Source organism: Hemiscyllium ocellatum, chromosome 3, assembly GCF_020745735.1.
Source record: "Hemiscyllium ocellatum isolate sHemOce1 chromosome 3, sHemOce1.pat.X.cur, whole genome shotgun sequence".
Classification (NCBI taxonomy): domain Eukaryota; kingdom Metazoa; phylum Chordata; class Chondrichthyes; order Orectolobiformes; family Hemiscylliidae; genus Hemiscyllium; species Hemiscyllium ocellatum.
In genome coordinates this window covers 142,603,993-142,621,976 of record NC_083403.1, presented here as the reverse complement: position 1 = coordinate 142,621,976, position 17,984 = coordinate 142,603,993, and the positions used below count along the sequence as shown (strand labels likewise).

Genomic DNA, 17,984 nt, shown 5'->3' with positions numbered 1-17,984 from the left:
TGTTGTGAAACTTGAAAGGGTTCAGAAAAGATTTACAAGGATGTTGCCACGGTTGGAGGATCTGAGCTACAGGGCGAGCCTGAACAGACTGGGGCTGTTTTCCCTGGAGCATCGGAGGCTGAGGGGTGACCTTATAGAGGTTTACAAAATTGAGGGGCATGGATAGGATAAATAGGCAAAGTCTTTTCCCTGGAGTCGGGGAGTCCAGAACTAGAGGGCATAGGTTTAGGGTGAGAGGGGAAAGATATTAAAGAGACCTAAGGGGCAGAGGGTGGTAGGTGTATGGAATGAGCTGCCAGAGGGTGTGGTGGAGGCTGGTACAATTGCAACATTTAAGAGGCAATGGGATGGGTAAATGAATAGGAAGGGTTTGGAGGGATATGGGCCTGGTGCTGGCAGATGGGACTATATTGGGTTGGGATATCTGGTCGGCATGGACGGGTTGGACCGAAGGGTCTGTTTCCACGCTGTACAACTCTATTTCTCTATATCTTTCCCCCCTCACCCTAAACCTATGCCCTCTAATTCTGGGCTCCCCCAAGGAAAAGACTTTATCTGTATTTCCTATCCATGCCCCTCATGATTTTGTAAACCTCTTTACTGTCACTCCTCAGCCTCTGATGCTCCAGAGAAGACAGCCCTAGCCTATTTAACCTCTCCCTATAGCTCCAATCCTGGCAACATCCTTGTAAATCTTTTCTGAACCCTTTCAAGTTTCACAACACCTTTCTGATAGGAAGGAGACCAGAATTGCACCCAATATTCTAACAGTGGCCTAACCAATGCCCTGTACAGCTGCAACATGACCTCCCAACTCCTGTACTCAATACTCTGACCAATAAAGGAAAGTATACCAAACGCTGCCTTCACTATCCTATCTATCTGCGACTCCACTTTCAAGGAGCTATGAACCTGCACTCCAAGGTCTCCTTGTTCAGCAACGCTCCCGAGGACCTTACCGTTAAGTGTATAAGTTCTGCTAAGATTTGCTTTCCCAAAATGTAGCACCTCACATTTATCTAAATTAAACTTCATCTGCCATATCTCACTCCATTGGCCCATCTGGTCAAGATCCTGTTGTAATCTGAGATAACCTTCTTCGCTCTCCACTACGCCTCCAATTTTGGTGTCTGCAAACTTACTTACTATACCTCTTCTGCTCACATCCAAATCATTTATATAAATTATGAAAAGTAGTGGACCCATCTCCGATCATTGTGGCACTCCATTGGTCACTCCAGTTGATCCAGTGCTGGTAATGTAGTTGATGTTCAGAGAAAGTAGTTGTTGTCTTGTTTGCAATGTTTGTCATTTGACACCTGTGGTATGCACTTTACCTTGAAAATTTGAACCTTGAAGGATTGAAGTAAGATTTTTTAAACCAAACCTGCCTAAATACGGCATAACATATCTTGAGATTCTGGAATACCTACTCCTGTGTCATTTCTCAACAGGAATTTGAACACTTGATCTTCCATGCCACACTGCATTCAGAAAATAAATTGATCGGATTGATCTCTAAGGAAATATTTTAATTTCCAGAGTATTATTAGGGGATACGTTGCAAAATATTCAAAGTCAGTGTCAGATGCTGTTTTGAGATTATCTCTCTCTTTTCAATTCTCATTTAAGTGCCACAGAGAACATCTCCAACAGCACCTAAGGTCACGCGAACGCCAAATGTACCATCCTCAATGGGTATAAGGAAAGGTCAACACTTAGCAAGAAATGGAGCCAGTGATGCTGATGCCCAGATAATAGAGCTGAATCAACAGGTAAATATAATTATAGAGTTACAGGATAACCAATCACAATATATTGCACAGAGACTGCCCAATTAATAAAACCATGAGCATTCAGCTCCTGCTATCAAGCGTCCATAAATGAAGGAAAAAAGAAACAAAAATTCCATATATCAGATGTTTGCATGTTCAGGACACACTGGAAACATAAAGAAAGTATGCCATTGACTTAAAAGATTAAGTTATGCTTCATGTTAAAACTTCCACGCTATTCCTTGTACTGTATGTGTGAGACCTTCATACAGAATTCAGCTTATGGGAGGTTATCTAATTAACTCTTTGATCAATATAAAAACCAAAAGAACTATGGATGATGTAAATCAGAGACAAAAATAGAAAATGTTGGAAAAGTTCAGGTCTGCCAGCATCTGTGGAGAGAAATCATTTGGGTTAAGTGACCATTCCTCAGAACTGATGGCAGCTAGGGAAATGTTGGTTTATATGTAGAAGTCAGGGTGGGAGAGGAGGTAAGGGTAAACAACATGCAATATAGCCTAAAGAGAGAGAAGAGCAGTTGGACAGTCAGAAGATGAATAACAAGCTGGCTAGGAGGGTAAGTAGCTGTAAATGGGCACTAATAGTGACTAACAATGCATGGTGTGTAATCGCAGACTGTGAGATAACAAGGCCAGGTCTACAGGGTTTGGGGTAAGGGCATGGGACAGCTCAAGAACTAAGGTTATTCAACTCCATATCGAATCCAGAAGGCTGCAGGGTCCCCAAGCAGGGACTGAGGTGCTGTTGTTTCAGCTTGTGCTGAGCTTTGCTGGAGCACTGCAGCAAGCCTGAGACAAAGATCTTGCCAGGAAACAGGTGGTATATTGATGTGGCATGCAACTGGAAGTTCAGGGTCTTTTTGCGAAAAGAACGCAAGTGTTCCGCAAAGCGGTCGCCCAGTCTATGCTTCGTTTCCCTATTGTAGAGAAGACTGCATTGTGAGCAACAAATGCAGTAGACTAGATTGTGTGAAGTGCAGGTAAAGCAGTGCTTCATGTGGAAGCTATGTTTGAGCCCTTGGATACTGAGGAAGGAGGTGGTAAATGGACAGGTTAACACCTTCTGTGGTTGCAGGTGAAGGTGTTGTGGTGGAGTGTTGGGAGTGAAGGAAGTGTGGTCCATGGTATCCAGGAGGTGATAGAAATGGCAGCTAATGATCCTCTGGATGTGGATGCTAATGCGGTGATAGATAAAGACAAGGGGGACCCTTATCACAGTTGTGGGAGGGAAAAGAGCAGATGAGGGCTGAAGTGGAGAGATGGCTCTGACCAAGCTGACGGCCCTGTCAACAATGGTGTTGGGAATCCTTGGCTGAGGAAGAAAGTAGACATTTCGGAGGCTCACTTGTCGAAGTAGACATCATTGGAACAAATGTGATGGAGGAACTGGGAGAATAGAGTCTTTACAGGAAGCACAATGCAAGGATATACAGTCCAGGTAACTATGGGAATTGGTAGGTTTATAGTGGATATTAGTGGCCAGTTTATCCCCAGAAATGGGAATAGAGATGTCGAGGAAGGGATGGGAGGAGTCAGAGATGGACCAGGTGAGGTGAGGGCAGGTGGAAATTAGAAGCAAGATCAATAAACCTTTCCAATTTCTGATAAGAGGGGAGGCAGCAGTGATGATATCATTGACATACTAGAGAAAGAGTTGTGGGTGGGGGCAGGAATAGGACTGGAACAAGGAATGCTCCATGTACCCCACAAAGAGACAGGTATAGCCTGGGCCTATGTACGTATCCAGACCACCCCTCTGACCTGAAGAAAATGATGAGTTAAAAGTTGTTCAGGGTGAGGACAGGCTCAAGGTGGTGGTAGGTGGAGACATTTCAGATCTTTGTTCCAGGAAGAAGCAGAGAATCCTGAAACCATCATGGTGGGGGGTGGGTGTGTAAAGGAATTGCACATCCATGGAAAAGAGGTGTTGGTTGGTGTCCATAGCCTGGAAATTCTGAAGCAGGCAAAATTGTCTGAGAAATCGTGGGTGTGTAGGCAGCTATTCACCCTCCTAACCAGATTGTTATCCAGTCTTTTGTCCAACTGCTCTTCTCTTTCTTTGGGGCTGTCGAACCCCCACCCCCCGCCCCTGAACACTCCTGAAAAAGCTGATTGCCCCAAATGTGCAGTACCTTTTTTTAAAAAGAGCTTTTCGTGAAACCAATGCAGTGTCGATGCTGAGTGAATTGTCCCTTTGCATAGGGATATCTCGAGCACACATATTCAAGTTATTTTATTAAAACAAGTATGAGGAATTTCTTCTGTAAGAAACAATAATCATAGAAATTCTTTATCCCAAACTATAATGGAGGTTGAATATATTCAAAATTGAATAGAATTTTGATCCACAGAGAAGCTGAGTTATAGGAGGCCAGAAGTAGAGTAATAATCAAACGTAATCTTTTTGAATGGAGGTGTAGGTTTGAGGAGTTGAATGCCCTATTCTCTCATGATCATATGAAATGTTTTTTAAGTACTTGCAAATGAGATGTAGGTTATTAATTTAGCCACTTGATCTCAATAGTACTAGGTCGTTTAAACCAAAATGGCCTATATATAAGGTATGTTAGTGACTGATGCAAAGACAGAAAGTACCATGGCCAAATTTGTGGATGACACTAAAATAGGGAACGTAAGTTGCAGTGAAGAAGTAAGAAATTTACAATTCGGTATGGATAGGTTAGATTAATTGTCCAAACTTTGGCAGATGAGTTTAATGCAAAGAAATGTGAGATTGCCTATTTTGATAGGAGGATTAGAAAGGCAATTTATTATTTAACTGGAGAGCTTTGGTGCTGAGGGATCTGGGTGTCCTTGATCTGAATTGCAGAAAACCAATATGCAGGCACAACAGCTAATAAGGAAGGTAAATGGGATTTTGGTATTAATTAGTAAAGGGATAAAGTATAAAAATAAACAAGTGTTGCTGCAACTGTACAAAGTATTAGTAATAAGAGTCCACTTGGAGCATTGCATATGATTTTGGTCCCCTTATTTGAGGAGGAATGTACTTGCATTGGAGGCAATTCAGAGGAGGTTCACCAGATTGATGCCAGAGATGAGAGATTTGTCTCGTGAAGAGAGGTTGAGCAGTTTCAGCTTACACTTTCTGGACTTCAGAAGATTGAGAAGAAATCTAATTGAATTCTATCAGATGCTAAGTGAAACAAAGAGAAAATGAAAGGTGTGTTTGACAGTAAAAGTAAAAAGTCAAGGGCCTTTTGTTTTTGAAATTTCCAACAATAATTTAAATCTAGGGAATTAGACTATACACTTATAAAAGTTCCTTTCTTGTGAAATACATTGTTTGGCCATAATTAAGACTTACTACACCATGAAAAATGTACTTAGACTAAAATGAACAAACCCTAACTTTGAGAAGTCTTGTTGTTATCTGTTATGTAAACCCCACAAATTCTCACTTCTGTGTGATGTCAAGTTTCCTGGTAATGCACTGTCATAACAATTCTGGTTAAAATCTTGCCTTTATTTTACTGTAAATCCTGGCTCGTTGCTTTTCCTGTGAACTGAACTAAAACATGAAAAGTATAAAAATTCATTTTAAAATGTCCAGTATTGGGCAGTGGATTTTAAAGCGCTTGTAGAAAAAATTGATTCCAGTTTGGCTTTGTCTAGGTGATGTCCAAAGTGGTCCAGAATTGCCCCCACGTATTGACTTATAACGATACTGTCACAACCAGCAGTTTGAGCACTGCAGAGTTAATCTCCATTCTTAACCCAAATGATCCAAGAATCTGATTCATTGTAGCTGTTATGTAGTGATTTTAGCTGTGTAAGCCATATTCCAGACATTGCAAATGTGAGGAGGAATCTACTATTCAGCCAATCATGCCTGGTCCACCATTATAAGCCATGAGATTGAGTAGAAGAATTATGGCCATTTGGTCCATCGAGTCTGCTGCACCATTCGATGGTTGATGTGTTTCTCAACCCCATTGTCCTGCCTTCTCACCGTTATCCTTGATTTCCCCCACTAATCAAGAACCTATCTATCTCTCTCCTAAATACACTCTGTGACATGGCCTCCATTGCCCTTTGTAGCAATGAGTTTTACCGATTCAAGATCCTCCTCATCTCAGTTGTAAAGGGTTGTCCCATCACTCTGAAGCTGTGTTGTTGTATCTTAGTCTGTCCTGCTAGTGGAAACAACATCTCTGCACCGACACTATCCAGGCCTCAGTATTCTATAAGTTTCAGTCATATTTCCCATGCTTCTAAATGCTATTGAGTACAGACGCAGAGTCCTCAATTGTTACCTGTGTGACAAGCCCTTAGTTTCTGGAGTTATTCTTGTAAACCACCTCCGGGATCCCTCCAATGCCCGCACACATTACCTTAGATATGGGGCCGAAAATGCTCTCGGTATTCCAAATGTGGTCTGATGATTTACAACTTCGGTATACCTCTGGTCTTGTATTCTCGTCCTCTTGAAATGAATGGTAACATTGCATTTGCCTCCCCTTCTACCAACTGAAACTGCATGTTAACCTTAAGAGAATTCTGAAGTAGGGCTGCCAAGTTGCTTTATGCTTCAGATTTCCAAAAGTTTCCACATTTAGAAAATAGTCTACACCTCTCCTCTTCTCACAAGTGCATAACCTCACATTTTCCCACATTGTATTCTATCTACCACTTGCCCAATCTCCCAGCCTGTCCAAGTCATTCTGCAGATGCCTACCACAACACTACCTGTCCCTCCAGCTATCTTTTTCATTGGCAAACTTTGCACCAATGCCCTCAGTTCCTTCACCCAGGACATTAATGTATGATGTGAATAGTTGTAAACCCAACACACACCCCTGTGGATCTCTACTAGTCACTAGTTGCCATCCTGAAAAAGGCCACCTTATCTCCATTCTTGCCTTCTGCCAGTCAGCCAATCCTCTATCCGTGCCAGTACCTTGCCTGTACCACCATGGACTCTGATCTGATTTAACCTCCTGTGCATCCCCTTCTCCAAGCTCTTCCAGAAATCCAAATAGATCACGTCCATTGGCTCTGCTTTTTTTAACCTGTTCATTACCACCACAAAGAATCAGAACAAATTTGTCAGGTATGATCTCTCCTTGATGAAGCTGTGCTATCCAGCACTGTTTTACCATGTGCTTCCAAGTACTGTATAATCTCAACTGTTATGGACCAAGGCCTGACCCCCCTCAACACATTTCAAGAAAGTAACCCTGACCCTAACTTTGCTAGCTGTTTTAAACAGGTATAAAGGAGTGATACAGCTAGCCCAACCAGCTGTAAACAAAAACTAATCTATTTGCAAAATTATTAAATGAACCACAAACAATAGAGAACAGAATATAGAATAACTTAACCTATCCAAATATCCAACAGATTATCCCAACTCAGTGATGCTGTTCCAAGTACTTGCAATAATTCCCATAAACACCCCTTTGCAAAAAGGTAAAATCAAACACGGTCTTACAGGAGAGATGTCAGAGAGGGGGAGAATCAGCATGGGTCTGCTTCTTTGTGTTCAGCAGCTTACCCACTGCCTGCTTTCAGTGAACAGCCAGACTACTAAAACCCAGCAAAACCAAACCAGAGAAAAGCTGAGCTGGGAAAACTGGCCGCTCCCTTTTATTGTCCAAGTGTTTTATTTAAAAACTTGAAAGCATTCTCATGTAGTTAAACCCAGACTTTTCAGGATCGTTGCTTTTATGACTGCTCTGAAAAAAAGCCAAGGACAGCATTACCTTGTTCAAGGAGCAGCATTGTCTCACAGCCTTTAATAATGGATTCAAACATCTTAGCAATGACTGAGTTCAGGCCAGTTGGTCTATAGTTTCCTGTCTTCTGCCTTCCTCCATTCTTAAGTTGGATTGATACAGTAGCTATTTTCCAGTTGTCTGGTACCCTCCCTGATACCAATGGTTCCTGAAAGATCACTACCATTGCCTCTACAGTCTTCTCAGCTAACACCTTCAGAGCTGTTTCGTGTTGTCCATCTGCTCCAAGTGATTTATCCACCTTCAGACATTTCAACTCCCCCAGCACCTTATCCTTAGTGGTGACCACAATACTCACCTCTGTCCCTGACTATCTTGAAGTTTGATATGCTGCTGGTGTCTTCCACTGTGAAAACTAATGCAAAGTACCTATTCAGTTCCTCCACCATTTCTTTAATACCCGTCACTACTTCTCCAATTCCAATTTCCAATGGGTCAGTGTCCATTCTTGTCTTTCTCGCCTTCAGATATTTAAAAAAATAACTCCTATTACTAGCTAATTTACTGCCCTATTTCACCTTCTACCCTGTCATCATCTGGTTTTTAAAGATTTCCAATCATCATGCTTCTCACTAATCTTCATCCAATTGTATGCTTTTTCTTCGACTTTTAACCTTTCCCTGACTTCCTTTGTCAGCCACGGTTGCTTCATCCTTGTCTTACCATGTTTTTTCAACCTTGGGATGAATTTCTGCTAAACTTTCCGAATTACCCACAGAAACCCCTGCTACTGCTGCTCCATCATCGTCCCTGCTAGGCTCCCATTCCAGTTGACTCTGGCCAACTCCTTCCTCATGCCTTTGTAGTTACCTTTACTCAATTTTAATATTATTACATCAAATTCCAGCTTTTCTCTCTCAAGCTGCAGGGTGAATTCAATGTTAGTAAAGCCACTGGCCCCAGGGTTTCCTTCACCTTCAGCTCCCTAATCAAGTCTGTCTCCTTACACATCACTAAATCCAGAATTGCCTGTTCCCAATGGACTTTACCACACCCTACACCAAAAACTTAGACATTGCATGAATTCCTTTTCTTGGGGTCTGCTATCAACCTGATTTTTCAAGTCCACCTGTATATTGAAGTCCCCCATGATTATTGTAATCATGCCTTTCCTACAAGCCTTTTCTATCTCTGGATTTATTTTCTTCCCCACATCCTGACTATTGTGAGTAGACCTGAATATAACCCCCTTCAGGGTCTTTTTTGTTTCTGACTGTATCGACTTCCTTTGATTTCTGACTAACAAGGCAACGCCTAACCCTTTAGGAGAAAGTAAAGACTGCAGTTGCTGGAGATCAGAGTTGAAAAATGTGGCACTGGAAAAGTACAGCAGGTCAGGCAGCATCCAAGGAGCAGGAGAGTCAACATTTCAGGCATAAGCCCTCCATCAGGAACACTAGCCCTCTGCCCATCTGCCTGTCTTTTCGATAGGATGTATATCCATATGCCAAATTAATTTAATCCTCTCCCAATAATTCTTGTCAACTGCCTTGTGAGGGCATTGGTTTTGAATCTGTTGAGATGCAGACTGCCCAGCTGATCAACCACCACCCTCACTGCATGTTTCAGGAGTCGAATGCCCTTCCTCCGGCATCACCTCTCCTACCACCCATTTACCTGCATCCTCTTATTTCAATATTCACACAAGGGCCTGGACGCTACCCCAAAGTTCCTACTTTTTATGAAGGTAGGAAGCACACTAATATCTCCCCAACACACTATCTTTCTTTCTAACTTCTATTCTCCAAATTCTCTGCAGCTGCAGTGACATGTTTATCATGTCACGTATGAACCAATGTATCATCCTGGCAGCCTGAGATACACACACATTTTATATTAACTATTGAATCACTGTTGCTATTCCAATCATCCATCTGACTATGTACAGTTTAGCCACCTGTAGTAACATGATTTTGCTGTTGGTTTTTAGAGGACCACACTCTCACCAATGTTCTTTTAATATCAGTTATAGAGAGACCTGGAGGATGCCTGGACCTCCTTATTTATCTCATGGTCACCTTTTAGATCTCTGTCTGTAGTTATTTGAACTGTGGGGTGATTACCTCCTGAAACCTGCTGACAACAAAACTCTCAGCTTTGTGTGTACATGAGAATGTCACCCATTTCTTCAGTTCCTAAATCCGGAGCTTCAACTTCTCCATAATTATGTTAGATATATATTGAAAAATCAGTTTGAGATTATAATGAAAAAATGTTCTTAATAACGTATTCCATTTTAACTTTGAATAGCTAATGGAATTGAAATTGACAGTGGATGGACTTGAGAAGGAGAGAGACTTTTATTTCAGTAAACTAAGGGATATTGAACTGATCTGCCAAGAACATGAAAGTGAGAACATCCCTGCAATTCAGAGGATTGTGGAAATTCTGTATGCAACTGAGGTATGCTTTGTTATTAATACATATTTTTAGTTCATAATCAATAGTTAATATTATAATAGACAATAGTATATACAATGTTTTTAACTTCATTATCTCAAGAGCCAAGTGTCTTTATCAGTCATGCATTTTGTTAAAGACCTTGATCTGTGCTTTCCTATTTTTTTCTTATCAGTCACACTTCATTACTCTGAAGAAAATTGTTACTTGGTCATTTCCATATTATTAAACTTGTTATTTTAGGATGAGGTGTAAGAATCATCTTTGAACAAAATAAGATTGTCCAGTGTCAGGCGATAGCCTCCAAAGATAGGGCACTCAACCTCACTAAAGAGAATCCTGTTATTGACCTCAAGACTTTTAATGTCTTAGTAGCATCAACTAATGCATCTGCTCTGTTTAATCTCTCTCTCTTGAGCCTTTGGAGGTGATGGTGGCAAACTGATACTGTCACTGGATTGGTTATCTACAGACCTGTGCTAATATGCTGGGGACAAGGGTAGTATCTGGAGCTGAAAAGCTTAGTAATGATGACCATAGATGTATTATCAATTGTCACAAAAAAATGATATGGTTCATTAATGTCCTTTGGGGAAGGAAATTACCATTCTCTCTGTCTGGCCTAAACATGATTCCAGACCACATACTGTAGTTGACTCTTAATAGCCTTCTGTAATAGGCAAGGAAAACAATCGGCTCATGAATAACTTGTCAGTTGTGGCTAAATTCCATAAAAGAATAAAGGAGAAAGAAAGGTAAATTGTTGAAACATTCAGACACATAAAATGTTTCATTTTATGGGGTGCCATAACTACAGACCATCAGTGTTAGCTGGTCACCAAAACATGAATTAGAAATTTTAAAAGAAAATTCTTCCCAAAAAGATTGGAGAGAAGGTGAACACACAAAACAAATGGTTTGGAAGCATTTCCAGGAATGCTTGGCAAACATATAGGGAGAAGACAGTAGAGGATTCCATTTTAAGATTTAAATGAGGAGGGATATGAGCAGGCTCAAGTGGAGCCTTAACACCAGCAACTAATTGGCAAAATAACCTTTTAGCTGTACATCCCACGTCATTTACTAAGTTTTTCTCTTCTGTAGAAGGAATTTAGACCTTGTACTTGCTGAAAAACTTGTAGTTTGCCACCGTTAGTTGTCAGGTCAATTAGTTCCCTCCAGCCTCGGCATTGCCTGATTAACCACTTGATTTTGCAAAAGAGCTGAACTATGTTATTAGTTCATTATCTGATGCGTGTATTTTAGTGATGTTGATTATTATAACTCTAATGATTCCCAATATAGCCCTTTACCTATATAGCTTAGATCTTAAGTGTAAGAAATCACCCATTTATGATCTTAAAGCTTTTATTTAATGTATACAGTCTTGTTTTGCATAATGTCAATCATTCAGTGGTGCTTCAACTGATATTGAAGTCAGTGAAAACAAACAGTCACACTAATTTGTGATGTGGTACAACTCCCTCAAAATACCAGATTTGTCAGCCAGCTAATTTATTTCTACTTCACCTAACTCTTTATGATAAAGAAAACCCTTTTTGTATATAGTATTTTAACTATAACAGTTAAGTAAACTGAAGTCTGAGGGAATTCATCAAATGTCAGTTTGCACTTGAGAGATGTAACTGTCTAGGAAATGATAGAGGAGACGCAGCAGGATCAAGGATATGGAGTTTCATATATGATGAGATTGGAGATGTTAGGACTGTACTTCTTTTAAACAGACTAAATAAAGCTTTCAAGATACAGTTGAGAAAATCTTTCAAAGCCTGTTCTGTCTGGTGAATCTATAAATGATCAAGGTTAAAGATTTGCAATCATTGCAGAAGAATGAGAAGAGAAACGTTTTTACTCCCCTGCTGGAATCTGGAACATCCTACGTGAAAATAAATTGGGGGCTGATTGTATAACTAATTTCAAAAGGGAATTAAATAGAAACTCAAGGCTAAGAAGCTTGCCGGTTTATATACAAAAAGACTGGGGTGTGAGGCTAACAACAATGCTCTTTCAAGAGCCAGTACAGATGTGACTGAATGAATGGCCATCTCATGTAGTACGGTTCTATATTCTATGAACACTTTAATCCAAAGAAGTTTTGCTATTTGTCAAAAACGTGAGAGGAGTCACAATTTGGAGGGCATTTAGAATGTGTTCCCAGACATCTTGTGCTTAATTCATCGATTACTTTATCTGAAGTTCAGGGAACCAAATTTTCAATTTATATTGACAGTTATTTCCTTGGAGATGTGCTTAGTTTGTTCATTAATGAATGTTTCTTTAAAATTGTTAGCTTCAGCTGTGATATTTTCTGATAGCATATTTACAAAGCAGAATGGCACATTCATTAGCAGCAGGTGCAGTTTCAGTAATAACAATAGTCAGTTTTCAAATATCCTTGAATCAGATTCTATTTGATATTGCTTTTTGGAAGTATTTTGGGGCATATACCATATTGCAAATGCTATATAAATGTGAGTTGTATATTTAATGCTACAGAATTAGTTTTCTGTTGTGATTTTGCTTGACAGGAAGGATTTGCTCCTCCAGAAGATGATGACATTATAAATCACCCAGATGATGACCAGGATGAATACTAAGTCTAGATAATTGTTATCTATTTCTGTCCCTATCTGTCTTCTCTCTGTGATTGAGATCCCCACCTGGGCTGTTTACTAACATTATTTTAAATTAAGTTTGTACAGCCACTGCACAATCACAATAATTATCTGCATTCTGTATCACAGATTGCTAAAGCTGTCATATTCATCACTATTACTGGCAGACTGTATTATAAAATATATTTAATTTGTATATTTTTCTTAAATGAATAACTTGCACTTTGGTTTGAAAGTATTCGGAAATCCATGATGCAAGTTGATTGCCTTTGTGTTATATGCAGCATGTAGTTTGGGTTTCTTTTAAAACTGAAACAGCTTGGATATACTTGGGTGCATTTTCTGGCATTTAAAAGAACTGAGATTTTAGTAGATGACCTCTGGCATGGAAGATGTTTTTATGGTTTTATGCAAATTGCTGACTTTAAAATGCAGGAAATCTGGCTTTGCGGGGTGAAAAGTCTGGAGTCTAAAGTTTAATAGTGCTTTTAAGAGAATTTATTTATTATAGTTTGCTATAAACATGAGAATAAGGGATGCTTTTATGATGCAACATCGATCAAATTAACTTGGTTCCAGCTGCTTTTCATCAGAAACCACTAAAATATGCCGTTGACATCTCATTGCAGCACCTTCTTATACTGTGCCCATGACACTAGTGTGCGAAAAAACTTGCATCTGTGAAGTTTTATTTAAAATAAATGTGAAAATGACAGAAAGAAGTAGCTTGTTTTTATTCTCCATCTTACAAGCTGAACATGAAACCACATGGCTAATTCATTGGAACTTGGTTCACTTGCTAACGAAAAATTACCTCAGTTTGACTTTCATTTTCACAAATGATGTGGGGCAGCTTGTAAATGTTTCCTGTACTGTCATTGGATGGTAACTTCAGTAGCAAGTTGTTATTATTCATTCACAGGATGACGCTGTCTCTGGCTAGGCAAGCATTTATTGCCCATCCCTAATTGCCCAGAGGGCAGTTAAGAGTCAACCACAGTACTATAGCTCAGGAGTCACATATAGGCCAGACTAGATAGGGATGGCAGTTTCCTTCCCTAAAGGACATTAGTGAACCAGATGGAGATTTTTTTTTCCCCAACAATGGATTCATGGTCATCGTTAGATTTTTAATTCCAGATTTTTAAAATTGCATTCAGATTCCACGATATGTACTGGCAGGATTCAAACCCGATCTCGTGATTAACAGTCAAGCAATAATATCACTAGGCCATTACCTCCCCGATTGATGTCAAATTTTCCCTGAAAGCATCTCCCATAATTAATGTTAATTTATTACTGCTTAGTTATTGAATCAGTCAGCGTATGAAATGTAATCATTTGTGTTGGATTTACTCCACACAAAATGCAAAAGCACATCAAGCTAACATTTTGTGTGTGCTGAAAGGAATGCAGACAATTTGGCAATATAAATATGAAGACGCTGTATATATGTTCAAACATGGGCACAAATGGTCTTGAATTCTGAAAGGAGAAAATGTACAATTGTATGTGTACTGACACAGGCCTAAACGTAATGCCCCAGATTTGATAGTATTAACAAGCAAATTATAGGTGTTCATCACTCTAGTCTCCTTGACACTGACACCAACCTCAAATTTGCACAAAAGCAGTTAAAAGCAAAAATCCATTCCCACAAGTTGCACTGTGAAATTCTCCATTCTGGAATACACATCCAAGATTGTCCTTTACCTGAGCTATAACTTGGTTTGAAGTACACAATTAGAGCCGAACTACCTCATTTTCCATGAAAGCTGTTTCATTGTTGAATGTCAGAAGTCTCTAATGTAACATTTTTTAAAGGTTTGACATATCAGCTTCTACGTGAATCTTGTGTATGACCCAGAGATATATTTTAGGCACTCCCAGTAGTTAAATGCATTAAATTATTCACCACTTCATGTGCTGTCTGTTAGGATACACAAATATACTTATTCTGCTTGATGCTGCTGCTGAATATTTGGAGATTGACTTGACTTGGTACTAGATTGAAACTGACCAGTGCCAAAATTATTCTAGCATTAACATTCAGTAAACCCTATCACGAGTGCATTTTCCCATCTACTACTCATAATTGTGTTGAATGTTATTTGATAGAAGGACACAAACAAGTTAAAGAACAGATTTCCCTGTATCTGAGGCATTGTAGCTTTTTCTTGAAAGCATCAATACTGACTGGCACAAGATGTAATTCTCATTGTTCGTGGTACACTTGCACTGAAATTCTTTGAAATTTGATCGTCAAGGAAGATTTGCTCATCTCATACTCTCCTGCCTAAGTTAATAATCTTTATCAATTGTATCATAAACTGTTCACAAATGGATGTATTTATTTTCAAAGGAACTTGACTTCTTTGAGTTACATTTTTGTTGAACTTTGATGTTAATTTTCCCATTAATGTCTGTTTCTAATAGAATTTAGCTTTATGAATGTAATACTGATCTCACAATTGAGTATGTAAAAGAAGGATATTTACAAAATTATTCTTGCACTCCAACTTGTACACCCAAAAGGTCTTATTTGAATAGTTTGACCTAAATTTTATTTTAAATTTTTTTAAGGTAAATTGGTTGAAACTTCCTGTTTTCTTCCCTTTTCACTTTTGTCCATTTGTTAAAAATCAATTATAAATTCACAGAATCACATGCCCTACGGCCTAACAAATCCATACTGACACTCCGAAGAATAACCCACCCAGATTCCTTCCCTAACCCTATTATACTATCTCTGAACACTGGGCAATTTAATATGGCCAATTCACCTAACCTGCACATCTCTGGACTGTGGGAGGAACCCCCCATAGACATGGGGAGAAGGTGTAAACTCCACACACCTGAGGCGGGAATCGAACCTAGGTCTTTGGTGCTTTGAAGGAGCAGTGTTAAGTACTGAGCAGCAGTGTTGCATACGATTTACTCAATAATTTAACTCTTTTTCCTGCTTCAGCAACATACTTCGGCTGTTTGGTGGGATGCACAGACTCAGAACACTGATTTTTGGCATGCTGCCCTATCTCTCATTTTTGGAATTTTGTTTGTCTGCAGGTCAACTGCATCCTGCTACTTTTATTCCCAGAGCTCAATCATGTCAGTTGGTAAGGAACAATTAAATGCCGTGTGACTACTTGAGCCTGTTGCACTATTCAGTTCACTCCTGGCTAATCTGTACCTAGACACGAGCGTCCTGCTTTAGTTCCATAACATTAATATCCTTGACTAAAAAATGTTGCACTCAGATTTGAAAATTTCAGTTGAAGTAGCCTCTGCAGCTCTATCTGGGTCAGATTGGTACAGCTTTGTGAAAACTTGCTGTTATCTGACATCAATCCTGATTATCCTAGTTCTAATTTGAAGCTAATGGCATGCTTACCACCACCACCACCACACACACACCAGAAAAAGTAGCTTGTGTGTCTATTGTATCAACTCCAACGCCTTAAATATTTCAAGCTTTTTTAAATATTAAGAGAATGTAAGTCCAGTCTACGCAGCCTCTCCTTGTTGTTTAATATTTTTGGTGAGTGTCATTGTGATGATTCTTTAGTGCACTTTCTTCAAGACCCCAACATGTCCTTCAGGCAGTGTGACACTCTAACTGAATGCAGTTTAAAGTTTGACCAGGTGTGTTATCCTCGATTGCCTGAATAAATTTGTTCACTGACAGTTATTTGGGAAACTGTTTTCATTCTGCTGCCAGATCATTTGTTCACCCAAATGTGGATGTTTCTTTGTTCTTCCAACTTAAGCAGACGTTCTTCCTCCTTTCAAATGGCAATTTTGTCCTAGATTATGGGTCTCGAGAAATTTACCCACTACTGGCGTAAAGCTGAAAACAAAAACTGCTGGAGCTGAAGTGAAGCTCTGATGAAGAGTCACCTAGACTCCGTGTTAGCTTGCTTTCTGTCTATGGATGTTTCCTGACCTGCTGTGATATTCAGCATCTTTTTTTTCGGTACAGATTTCAGTATCTCCAGTAATTTGCTCCTGGTGTAAAGCTGATCTCTCTCCCTTGATTTTGAACTCTCCCAAGTCCAGTTTTACAACTGAGCAAACAGTGTTACTGCATGTTTTTTTTTCCCCTCAGTCTCCTTTTCAGTATAATTTCCTGATGTATTTTTATGTGCAACTTTTGATGATCGTGGATCCAGTCCTGTCAGCAGTTCCTAGCTGTACAGCAGGTGGAGCTGTAGAGTCTTGATGTCAACTCCACAGTCACTTCAGCAAAGTACAATTACAGTGAAAATGTTTATGGTTCAGAGGAAATGTGTAGAAAATCTTGCAGGTAATGTTCATGGAATTATTTATTCCATTAACATGAGTTTTCAAAAAAATATGTTTGGAAAGTTAGGGTTGATTACATAGATTTATGATAGAAAGAAACTATTCACCCTGTCTGTGTCAGCTAAAAAAGCTATTCAATTTAGTCCAAGCAACCAGCACTTTGTACTCTGTTGGTCATGGCACATAACATGTAAATTCAAGGTTTTTTTAATGCATTAAGGATTTCTACTTTAATCACTATTTCAGGCAGTGAGCTACGAACCCCTGCCACCTTCGAGTAAAAAGTGGTACTCCTCAATTCCCCTCTAATTCTGCCACTTGGTCTAAATCTGTTTCCCTTGGTTATTTCTTCTCTCTGCAAATGGAATTGAGTCATGCCTTACCAAATAAGCCCCTCATAATTTTATACATCTCAATTCTCCACTGATCCGAAGAAATCATGTGGGCGGCACGGTGGGGTGGGGTGGTTAGCACTGCTGCCTCAGAGACCTGGGTTCAATTCCTGACTCAGGCGACTGACTGTGTGGAGTTTGCATGTTCTCCCCGTGTCTGTGTGGGTTTCCTCCGGGTGCTCTGGTTTCCTCCCACAATCCAAAGATGTGCAGGTTAGGTGAATTGGCCATGCTAAATTGTCCCTAGTGTTAGGTAAGGGGTAAATGTAGGGGAATGGGTGGGTTTCCCTTCGGCGGGTCGGTGTGGACTTGTTGGGCCGAAGGGCCTGTTTCCACACTAAGTAATCTAAATCTAAACAAAGCACAGGGTTAGATACAGAATAAAGATCCCTCTGCACTGTCTCCCATCAAATCTCCCTCAGCCTGTCCAATTCTTCTGGTTGTAATATTTTCTATTTCTGGCATTTTTTACCTGACACAGACAGGTTTATATCTTCTCTTGTATGATCATATCATTCCTGTAATGAAGTGACCAGAGCTGTATTCCCACTAACCTAACTAGTGTTTTATAATATACTGATATAACCTCCCAGCTCTAATATTCTTAAGTCATGGACAAGAAAGGAAAATATCCTGTATTCCTACTCATACACTTCATCTAATTCATTTATCTTTCCTCAGAGAGCTGTAAACATGC

At 39.7% G+C, this 17,984-nt stretch overlaps 1 protein-coding gene across 1 annotated transcript in view; it reads left to right on the top strand.

Annotated features, from left to right (window-relative positions):
• The window catches only part of mapre3b (microtubule-associated protein, RP/EB family, member 3b), a 44,794-nt gene extending 31,479 nt beyond the window's left edge, over window positions 1–13,315 (top strand). Inside the window, exons 5-7 of the mRNA XM_060854131.1 lie at window positions 1,633–1,775; window positions 9,808–9,960; window positions 12,507–13,315. Coding sequence (XP_060710114.1) covers window positions 1,633–1,775; window positions 9,808–9,960; window positions 12,507–12,575 — 365 coding nt within the window. The 3' untranslated portion in view covers window positions 12,576–13,315. The remainder of the gene's footprint in view (window positions 1–1,632; window positions 1,776–9,807; window positions 9,961–12,506) is intronic.
• Window positions 13,316–17,984: the final 4,669 nt, after the last annotated feature.